At 39.9% G+C, this 12,139-nt stretch overlaps 1 protein-coding gene across 1 annotated transcript in view; it reads left to right on the top strand.

Moving 5' to 3' along the window:
- LOC124605930 (mucin-17-like) overlaps nt 1-12,139 on the top strand; it is a 121,745-nt gene that overhangs the window by 64,206 nt on the left and 45,400 nt on the right. Inside the window, exon 6 of the mRNA XM_047137887.1 lies at nt 2,750-3,354. Within this exon, the coding sequence (XP_046993843.1) occupies nt 2,750-3,354 (605 nt within the window). The remainder of the gene's footprint in view (nt 1-2,749; nt 3,355-12,139) is intronic.

Genomic DNA, 12,139 nt, shown 5'->3' with positions numbered 1-12,139 from the left:
CTATGCAGATCAGATTTATCTTTACAACATATTCTCCACTCCTCAAGTTAGCCCGGCCTCAACCTTCAGTAATCTACTGTCCCCATATCCTCCACCCAACAGTTTCCACCCCTTCAGTCCTATCACCTCCTCCCTATTTTTGTCTCCCATCCTCTTCATGTGCCCACCAGACACTACTTTTCTCTTCCCCAGCTATACCCTGCTATCCTTTCCCCTTTCCCACCCCTTCCAGACTGCTGCTTCTGTTCTACGTGACATTTGCATTCTGGTCCGAGCTGCCAGAGATTGTGGTCATCTGTGTGTGAGATGTGCTTGCTTATGTGAATGAATGTATTATGTTTTTTCATTTCTGACAAAGGCTTTGGCCGAAAGTTAATGTGTAACTGTCTTTTCACTGTGCCTGTCTGCAACCTATCTGTATTTCAGGTTGATTTAATAACACAGCTGTAGCAGGAATATGGTAATTTAAAGTCCAGGTTGAATGTAAATAATTTTAGGATCAAAGGTGAAAACTCACTGAGTAGTAGAGGCACTGAGTTGTTGAAAGTCATGTAACAGTACTGAGAACTTTGCTAGCTTTCAAATGAAAATGACTTCCCTGAAAGAAAATTTTATAGACTCCCCCCCTCCTCCAAAGGGATGATGCACACACGCACGCACACACACACACACACACACACACACACACACACACAGTGATATCAGTGAAACTACTTAGTAATAATAATGCTGAAATGCAATCAGTAGGTCGTGACTGATGAAAAATTTTTTTAGGCTGGGTCTCAAATCTGTAATTCTTGTTTTTCACTATCAATCATCTTAATCAATAGGCTGTTTGAGCATGCCTCCAGGCCTGGCTCAGACCATTGTTGTCTCTGATATTTCTGAATTCACAACTTGTTTATTGTATTACAGGTTCAGCGTTTGTTGTTTGTGTTCACTGATATCATTTCATGTCATTGCATCTTCCAATTTCATTCAGTTATCTAATTGAGTCAATATATATTCCTTGTGGCCGAGTACGTCACAGTCATCGAACAAATCCACTCCTTCAGTGGTGCTGTTCACATGTAGACCATGGAAGAACCACTGGTTGTAGGGGTTGACAATCGTAGATGGAAGCATCAGTGACAGTAAGGTCTGAGTAGTCATGCCTAGAGATATGCTGATATAGCCTGACGGTTAATGCGCCTGCTCACAAATAGCAGGAAATTGGGCTTCAAGTTTCTGTCTGGTATAAATGGCCATTAGTCACAGTATATTCATTTGTTACATTGGTCATGTGTATAGCTCACCACACAACATGATTCCTGCTAAAGTTGTGTTGGGACCTGAGACTATCCAACTCATAACCCTGATCTTACTCCCATAAATTTCCATTTTTTCCAAGCCTGAGGAAGTTCTTTGTTGAAAAACATTTTTGTAATGATGAAAAGATACAAAATGCTGCCACATACTGGTTCAAACTTGAGGTTGTGCTTCTGTGACACAGTGTGAAAATCCTGCCAAACAGATCCACTACTGTGTTTAATTGTATCTGTTACTGTGTATTTGTGAAGTGGGTAGTGAGGTTTTGAGAGATTGAAATAGAATATCTCTTTAATTGAAGCCTTTCTTGCTCAAAGTAAAGACTGTCTTCATACCATGGCCTAATCCAATGTATCTGAGCATTACAAACACATGAAAATGAATACTATCCAACGTACCTGGTGTATTTAAAAGTTCACGAACCATTTTGATCATCAACACAAAATTATTTTCTATTAACTAAATGATATAGTGATAATTGCTTAGATGTTGTTAAAAGGCTGAAGTGCACATATGCAGTGCAACAGTTGCTTGGTTGATTTGAGGGAGGGTATCAAACAGTGACTTCATTGGTTCCAGGGCAGTAGTGATATTGTGTCACCATTACATATGTGCCTGCACACCTTAGATGGAGCAATATTCGACAGAGGGCATTAACCTTGACAGAAGGCGGTCATGCAGCGGAAACCTACGCATGTGCACCACATGATGTGCTCTAGCAATCTACAGTGTAGGACTAACCTTAAAGTGGCCGAGCAGATGTCAGACAAAATATTGTGACAAGATGTTGATGTCATCAGGTTGTGAGTGCAAAACCTCATGAAATACTTATTTCTCCAGGGGAACATCAAGAATCACCTTTGTACCAGTTGTTTCCGAACAGAAAATACTATCACAGTATTATTACGGTAACAGTGAGGTGTGGTTTTTCCAAGAAGTACATGATTTCTGTGGTTTCAACCGTGGTTTGGTGCTTGTGACTGTGCAACAAATTTGGGAAACAGTGAGCCTGTATTTCAAGTCGATGTGAGCCTGTATTTCAAGTCGATAAAAATATAAGATATTTCATTAGGCTCATATGCTCACATACTCTTTTATCGTGTTTACTGTTTAATTGTATTTTTTCTTCTAGGATTTGTAACTTGGAGAAGTGTATCATTGTAAACTACAAAGGAGTCTTCCTCTAGTTTTCTTGTTTTAAGTTTTTTTATGCATTTTTTGAGAAGACAGACTACAAATAAAAAAAAGGAACCTTAACACCCCAAGACATAAAAAAATAAGAATATTGACTCAATAAAAATGAAATTGTGTGTTGGATCAGGCAGCAACACCGGGACAGTAGAGGTGTTTGTGTGTGTGTGTGTGTGTGTGTTTACGATTACACCTTCCGTTATCTGTGTATTTACTGAGAGAACATGAAACTTCTTTTCCACTCTTGCAGGTCAGAATAACAGTTGTCTGCCCTCTTCTGTACCCTCAACATTGCTGTCAACTCACACTTCATCAGGCAATAGGCAACGAGACTTAAACCTATTCCCTGGGCCACCACTGCCACCAACTCAGCACAGCTACTGCCGTCCATCCGGTCCGACTTTTCCCGGTCTACAAGAATCTGGTGGTGCTAGCTCATCTGCTGCCACACCTCCAAGACCTTGCTTTCTGTCTGTCAGCCAGTTGGTGGAAGGAAGTGGTAGTGGAAAAATTGGGGCGACTCGGAACTCAAGGCGCCGCTCTCGTCGACCTCCGCCACCCTGGGTGTCTGGCTCGTCTGCCCCGGGGAACTTGTATCAGAATGTTTCACACTCCCAGCAGTCACTGGCTCAGCCATCAAGTAACAAAACAGTACAGCAATTATGTGGGCGCCAGCCCAGGCCACGAGTCATTCCGTCTACATCATCAGAGCTTGTGGACCTGGGTGGCCTCTTGGGTTCGCCGTTGCTCGCTGAAGATCAGCCGCCGACCAGTCAGCGCCCTTCCTCACCGCCGACATCTGTCAACTCTCTGACAAATTTTAACCTCAGTACAATATTTCCTGAGATAGACAAGGTAAGTTGTTTCTTCTTCTTCTTCTTTTTTTTAAAACCACTGACTTAATCCATGGTACGTGTGTCTCACTTTCTCTTGTTTCATTTCCTGTTAGTTATATTACTTTTTAGTTATACCTCTTTTTTCACTGGTGGAGTGGCGAATTTGTTGATGGGAAGATTTCAGCAAGATTTCAAGTTTTTCCTGGTTGAAATTTTTTTTTATATTCAAGAGGTTTTGCTTTGCTAGTGCTTATACCAGGAAGTTTCCCATCATTTATTGCTGATTGAAGGTGACTAAGATTAAAAGGAAGATATAAACAATTCTGTATACTTTTAATTTGATTGAGAAATAAGATTCATTTAAACAACTTTGCGCCACATTTATGTAGAAAATTTTAAATGCAGGATGTTTTAAAAAGAATATATGTATTACAAAGTATTACATTGTCAGAACTATCGATTGGTGCACCACGGCTCATTTATTGGTGGAATGAATACATTGTCTAGTTTATATTCATTGCCACCAAATTTTTGGTTGTCTTCTCTTTGCTTGGTTACTATCACATATTGCAAAAATGGCTACTGTGCAGCAGAAATAATTGTTTGTTCTCAAGTTTGCAATATGTAATTCTGTGAATACAGTGCAAAGATTTTTCACTTGAGATACCAAACTGATTCTCTGATTGGATGGAACATTCTCAGATGGTGTCAACAGTTTGTGGACACAGGACGTGTGCATAAAGGAAGAAAGAAGTCCTGACTACCCTCGTGTTTCTAGTGGAAATGTTGCATGAGTTTATACCGCTTTCCAATGTGGTCCTGCAAAATCAACTACCACTCTGAAGACAATTTGACCAAGAAATTGAAATAATAAAACAAACAGCTATTGCAAATGGTTATAAAGCTCCATAGTGGACACCCTAAAACACTCAGTAATGCAAAGCAATCACAAAAAACAAAAATAAAGTAACATCTTCCATACAATCCCCTTTCTTGGTAACATTTCGTATCAGATTGCCAATGTCTTCAAACAAAAAGGCACCACAGACAACAAGATTGGACGGAAGTAACCCCACAACATCAGCACATGAAACCCACTTCATCACACAGGTGTCTACTAAATTGAATGTTTGGACTGTGACTGCTTCTTCATAGGCCAGACAGGCAGATCATTTGAGATTAGATTCAAAGGACACATGGCAGCACTAAAAAAGAAAAAATACCACACATCAGCAATAGCTACCCACCTGCATGAAACAAAACACTATGTTAACAACACAGGTATCAGCATCCTACACATCCAACTACAAGACAGAAAACTAGACATCCTTGAAACACTCCAAATATACAAACACCAAACAAAACAACCTGAATCCATCTTAGAAGACAAAAATGACATTATTTATAATAGTATCATCACTGTTTTCAGCAACTGTGTACGTCATTAAAATTGCAAGGCACACACACACACACACAAACACCCCTTAATATTTACCATAAATATTTAGTTATATTACCATGAAAACTGCCTAGTGTACAAGAGATTGGCCTCATTTACAGATATATCATCACACCAACAGCTTGTACCCCTTGTCAGCTTGAAACTATGCACATCAACTACTGGCACAAATTGTACATCCATCTACATATTTTAAAGCTTTAACCAATGTATTACCCCAACCTTTGGGCAGTTATTACATGTAACAGATTTAATCTTCAGACCCCTTGCTTTGTAAAGTTTGCTCTCATACAATTGCTCTTTCCATCCTCTCTCTCCCTCTCACTTTCTCTCCCTCTCCCTCTGCCTCCAGTCTTTCATATGTATCATGAATCCCAACCAAAAATTGTTATTTGTGTATAATTTTACCACTGTAGCCAATATTATTATTGTACTCAAAGTTTGTAACATTTCACCTGATTGAAGTTTAAGCTATTTTAACTTGTAAAAATCAGACTTTTTTACGACCTGAAGTATTTATTCCGACACATGTATTACACCTCCAACTCCTTTAAAATTTATTCTGTAATAATGTTGTTACGATGTATATTCTTTGTACTATTTGATAATGTTTTCTCTTCTGCTATACGATCCTTGCACCCAATAGTTTCCAGAAGCCATATTTGTTTACAGAATATGACAATGTACACGTGATGTGTTACGACAGTGAAAGGAACCTGTGACCACTGGAGACAGTGCCACAAGTTCCTCCAAAAAATTGTAACACAACACACACAAATTTTATACTGTTGTTGTTGTTGTTGTTGTTGTTGTGGTCTTCAGTCCTGAGACTGGTTTGATGCAGCTCTCCATGCTACTCTATCCTGTGCAAGCTTCTTCATCTCCCAGTACCTACTGCAACCTACATCCTTCTGAATCTGCTTAGTGTATTCATCCCCTGGTCTCCCTCTTATGATTTTTACCCTCCACGCTGCCCTCCAATGCTAAATTTGTGATCCCTTGATGCCTCAGAACATGTCCTACCAACCTGTCCCTTCTTCTCGTCAAGTTGTGCCACAAACTCCACTTCTCCCCAATTCTGTTCATTACCTCCTCATTAGTTATGTGATCTACCCATCTAATCTTCAGCATTCTTCTGTAGCACCACATTTCGAAAGCTTCTATTCTCTTCTCGTCCAAACTATTTATCGTCCATGTTTCACTTCCATACATGGCTACACTCCATACAAATACTTTCAGAATCGTCTTCCTGACACTTAAATCTATACTCGATGTTAACAAATTTCTCTTCTTCAGAAACGATTTCCTTGCCATTGTCAGTCTACATTTTATATCCTCTCTACTTCAACCAACATCAGTTATTTTACTCTCTAAATAGCAAAACTCCTTTACTGCTTTAAGTGTCTCATTTCCTAATCTAATTCCCTCAGCATCACCCGATTTAATTTGACTACATTCCATTATCCTCGTTTTGCTTTTGTTGATGTTCATCTTATATCCTCCTTTCAAGACACTGTCCATTCCGTTCAACTGCTCTTCCAAGTCCTTTGCTGTCTCTGACAGAATTACAATGTCATCGGCGAACCTCAAAGTTTTTACTTCTTCTCCATGAATTTTAATACCTACTCCGAATTTTTCTTTTGTCTCCTTTACTGCTTGCTCAATATACAGATTGAATAACATCGGGGAGAGGGTACAACCCTGTCTCACTCCTTTCCCAACCACTGCTTCCCTTTCATGCCCCTCGACTCTTATAACTGCCATCTGGTTCCTGTACAAATTGTAAATAGCCTTTCGCTCCGTGTATTTTACCCCTGCCACCTTCAGAATTTGAAAGAGAGTATTCCAGTTAACGTTGTCAAAAGCTTTCTCTAAGTCTACAAATGCTAGAAACGTAGGTTTGCCTTTTCTTAATCTTTCTTCTAAGCTAAGTCGTAAGGTTAGTATTGCCTCACGTGTTCCAACATTTCTACGGAATCCAAACTGATCCTCCCCGAGGTCCACTTCTACCAGTTTTTCCATTCATCTGTAAAGAATTCGCGTTAGTATTTTGCAGCTGTGACTTATTAAACTGATAGTTCGGTAATTTTCACATCTGTCAACACCTGCTTTCTTTGGGATTGGAATTATTATATTCTTCTTGAAGTCTGTGGGTATTTCGCCTGTCTCATACATCTTGCTCACCAGATGGTAGAGTTTTGTCATGACTGGCTCTCCCAAGGCCATCAGTAGTTCTAATGGAATGTTGTCTACTCCCGGGGCCTTGTTTCGACTCAGGTCTTTCAGTGCTCTGTCAAACTCTTCACACAGTATCATATCTCCCATTTCGTCTTCATCTACATCCTCTTCCATTTCCATAATATTGTCCTCAAGTACATTGCCCTTGTATAAACCCTCTATATACTCCTTCCACCTTTCTGCCTTCCCTTCTTTGCTTAGAACTGGGTTGCCATCTGAGCTAGTGGTTCTCTTCTCTCCAAAGGTGTCTTTAATTTTCCTGTAGGCAGTATCTATCTTACCCCTAGTGAGACAAACCTCTACATTCTTACATTTGTCCTCTAGCCATCCCTGCTTAGCCATTTTGCACTTCCTGTCGATCTCATTTTTGAGACGTTTGTATTCCTTTTTGCCTGCTTCATTTACTGCATTTTTATATTTTCTCCTTTCATCAATTAAATTCAATATTTCTTCTGTTACCCAAGGATTTCTATTATCCCTCGTCTTTTTACCTACTTGATCGTCTGCTGCCTTCACTACTTCATCCCTCAGAGCTACCCATTCTTCTTCTACTGTATTTCTTTCCCCCATTCCTGTCAGTTGTTCCCTTATGCTCTCCCTGAAACTCTCTACAACCTCTTGTTCTTTCAGTTTATCCAGGTCCCATCTCCTTAAATTCCCACCTTTTTGCAGTTTCTTCAGTTTCAATCTGCAGTTCATAACCAATAGATTGTGGTCAGAATCCACATCTGCCCCTGGAAATGTCTTACAATTTATTACTACAATTTATTACTACTTACAATTTTATACTAACAAATGTAAATCCACCTGATGATGGACATTTAAACCTTTGAAACACATCGTGGAGATAAATAAACAGTCACTGGTTACAGCAACCTTGTTGTTTCTGTCAACTGTTTCAGTTAAAATCAACGTGATTGGGAGTTACAACAGCCTACCACATCAAGTTGGGTGTTTTGAGATGTCAGTTGGTTATGAAGCTGTAGAAGTTACAGCTGTTACAGGCACTAAATCATGATGGCAATGCAAACATGAGACACTTTCTGATGAGCTTCAGAGTGCTATTGACAATAACAACAGTTTTGCTTTGTGCATTGTGTTCAGTGATTGAAGCTACTTTTCACCGTAGTGGGAAAGTAAACAAATACAATGTTCAAATTTGGGGCCCACAAAATCCACATGTACGAAATTCACCCAAAGTCAGAATGTTTTGTATGAAATCCCAATCTCTTGTTTGTGGCCTTCTTTCTTTGATGGAAACATGGTTAAAGTCCAGCAGTCTACTATGTTACAAAATTGGTTCTTTCTGAGGATAGATGAGGACAATTGATTTTTCAACAAGGCAAGGCATCCCATCACTGGGGTCGCCAAGTGCATGAATATCTTAATGGAACCCTGCTGAGCCTTGGATTAGTCATCAAACAGCCAGTGACTTAGTAGCATGTATCAGCTGGCCTCTGCGGGCACCAGATTGGACACTTTGTGACCTCTAGCTGTGGGGTTTCATTAAGGACGATTGTTATGCACCAAGAATACAACAGAATCTAAAAGAGTTGAAGAACAAGATTTGTACTGCCATAACATCAGTGATGACGGACATGCTTACACAAGTACGGGAGGAGTTCGAGTATTGATGTCATATTATGTGTGTCACTGGTGGAGTATATTGAACATCTGTAATCTAAATTTGACAGATTCATAGATGTGTGCCCCAAATTGCTTAGTTGTATGTCTTACAGTTTAATAAATGTATGTGCGTGAAACACGTATATTCTCTGTGGAACATCCTGTATATACTTTGAAATAATATTTGCACTAATAAAACTCAAACTAGATCTAATGGTATTGTAGCTCGGATACATGTGGTGACTGATTCTAGTTTTGTAATCTAAGACAGTCGATGTTCAGAAAGAGGCACTGTGCCACATTTGCTTTACCGTGGTAAAGACATGATGTCATTTTTAACTATAAAGATGAAGTTTACGATGTCTTTCTAGAAATAATTGGATCAATTTTCTGCGCAACTGTATGGTGTCAATTCACAATTTATTCGTGAGTATGTTAGAAATCCACAGAACTTATGTACTGCAGAATAAGCTACATAAGCAAAAGTTAAATAATATGCTAAATTTATACCCAGAGGGCTGAACTGGCATGACACGAAAGGCTCGAACTGTGCTGGAAAGTACATGACATACATTGTTATAATTTTAATCACAAACTGTGGTTTGTCTTTCTTTTTTGTTATCCATACAGAACACTCATTTTTACTGTACCTGAGATAGCTTCATGATTGGTCCTTTTCTCACTTGGTATTTGTTTTGAGCTTCCAGGTCCGCTGTAGGTGTTGAGGTGGTTTCCCAGTAGTACCATAATATGATGTTTGCTCCCATTCATAGTCACGACTGTACACTAGAGTGATTAGCCAACTTTACTGTAAGAGTTGAATCTTGCCCCTTGACAGTATTTTACTAACTGCGAACACATACACTATTGAATGTAGGAAAAATTACAAAGTTGTCTATTTTTCATCAGTTGCAAAGATATCATCAACTAAAAAAAGGTACGAGATGGACCATCTAAAATGAAAATAGACAGATAAATAGTCAAGTAGTATGAGCTGGGAAAAGGGATATCCTGTAAGTCTGTGGTACCAACATGGTAGACATTCTGTAAGCCACCATCTTGGATACAACTCGTAATTTTCAAATGGAATGGGTCATGTGACAGATCATATAGAGAATTACAAGATAGAAACAATGGTACCTTTCTTTTGACTACGGCTTTATTCATTGTCAAGTTATGTCACATTTTGCACATAATAGGGCCGTCTCCTCCTTATTCCATAGCATTTACATTCCAATGCATTCTTCACAATAGCTCTGCAGGCTTTTTGAATGTGTGCCACATGCATCTCCATTTTCTCTCATGTATATGATCTTCTGTGTGTGCCTGTTTTTTTTTTTTTTTTTTTTAGTATCTCCACCAGTAAACATCACGATGAAGGCAGAGGAGCTGATGTGAGTAGCGCAGCGAAATAGTGCAGAAACCAGTCATGCAGGGTGTACGTGACTTGTAGTATGGGCACACCCATTTACAGAAATGTGTCCCCAATGGCCGGCCGGTATGGCCGTGCAGTTCTATGCGCTTCAGTCTGGAACCACGTGACCGTTACGGTCGCAGGTTTGAATCCTGCCTCGGGCATGGTTGTGTGTGATGTCCTTAGGTTAGTTAGGTTTAAGTAGTTCTAAGTTCTAGGGGACTGATGACCACAGATGTTAAGTCCCATAGTGCTCAGAGCCATTTGAACCATTTTGTCCCCAATGGCGGCCGAATGGGCCAGTGCTTATGCTGAGTTCAACCAATGTGGACCTCGCCAGACGCCTTGTGCTGAGAGTTGTTGCAGAGTATTCAGTCATCAGCCATCCATGCCAGTCTGTGCTTAGTTCATCCCTGTGCATATCTCCACATGGTCTTGGACTTCTGTTTTCGTGTAGATTGACTCACACAGCCAAGTTTTGTTTCGTGCAGATACTAAAGTGATGACAAGGACGGGATGTTTGTTTTTTGTTTCCCAATGAACCACCATGGGCCCAGCATTTCTGATGGTGGCTGTAACAGTTGTGGCTACGAAAGGAACATCAGGAATGGATGCAGGGGCTGATGAGTTAGAATGTGGATTTGCTTTGCGCCCATTCCCTGCCAGTGATGGGACAGGTGCCTGTTGTGCAGTTTTCTTCCCTGGGCCCACTACTTTTTGCCAGTTTGAATGGGCCTACAGGAAGATGGGAGAACTACATGCGCCTATTCTTGCTGCACTGTCACGTAAGGCGTATCATTGATCCAGTGGAAAAGTCCACTTTGTTGTTGTCCAAAAGTGTGGGTTTGTATGAAGTTGTCCAAATGTAGAAGCACTCCACTGAGCATCAGAAACTACCCAATTTGATGGTAATGTATGGAAAATTCTGTTTGAGAATAATGAATTATTTAGGAATAAAGGAGTTGGAATTATTTATGAATAAAGGAGTTGACCTACTGAAAGGCAGAAATGCTGTGTCATCGACAGGTATACAAACAAAAGATAGAGCTTTGATTTGCTACTTTTGGAGTGAAATTCCTTTCTCAAGCTGTAGGAGAAACACGCACACACACACACACACACACACACACACACACACACACACACATGCACATGCCTCTCTCCCTACATTGTGCTCAGTTGACTGCCACCTCTTTCCTGGCCCACGGTGAGTGTACTGGGGTGGGGGTGCAGGGTGTGGTAGGTTGAGGGATAAAGAGAGGGGCATAATCCGTATCACTTCAGGCGGGGGGTGTTATCTTCATAGTCTCGGATGTTACTGAATTTAGCATATGTTAAAATTCAGGAATAAGTAAGAAAAACGTATTTTTTTGTTTTCTCCAAAAATATTCCTGCCCCAGGATACAGGCCTTCAAAGATGACACTGCGAACAGCATTTTGAAGATGCTAGTTTCGGAAAAAATTTTAAAATGATGTATCTCTGCAACAGTTCTAGATATTTTGTTAGAGTTTTTTTATTTGAAAAAGAAGTGCTTTATGATTACAATGGTACCCTCCATTTGGACATATCTGTCATAATTCGTTTACTGTCGCTTTTTAAATTTTTTTATAATTGACAGATTTTTTTTTTTTTAAGTGCCGATCCAGAAAAGTTAGATTTTTTTCTGTTGATTAATAGCATGTAGTATTATATTCTCTGTAAATGAGAGCTTCCACTTTTAAGTTGGACTGGTTTTATTTTAAAAAATCTTTTTTTTTTTTCTTTCAAAGGTAATGTATGTCTTCACTGAAGTTATGTCCGCCCCGGTAGCTGAGTGGTCAGCATGACAGACTGTTAATCCTAAGGGCCCGGGTTCGATTCCCGACTGGGTCGGAAATTTTCTCCGCTCAGGGACTGGGTGTTGTGTTGTCCTAATCATCATCATTTCATCACCATCGACACGCAGGTCGCCGAAGTGGCGTCAAATCAAAAGACCGGCACCAGGCGAACGGTCTACCTGATGGGAGGCCCTAGCCACACGACATTTCCATTTTTACTGAAGTTATTTCTTACTAAATCCTTTGTTA

The sequence above is a fragment of the Schistocerca americana genome, chromosome 3 (genome assembly GCF_021461395.2).
Source record: "Schistocerca americana isolate TAMUIC-IGC-003095 chromosome 3, iqSchAmer2.1, whole genome shotgun sequence".
Lineage (NCBI taxonomy): Eukaryota > Metazoa > Arthropoda > Insecta > Orthoptera > Acrididae > Schistocerca > Schistocerca americana.
Note: the sequence above shows the minus strand (reverse complement) of the source record. Positions and strands in the feature narration are given on the sequence as shown.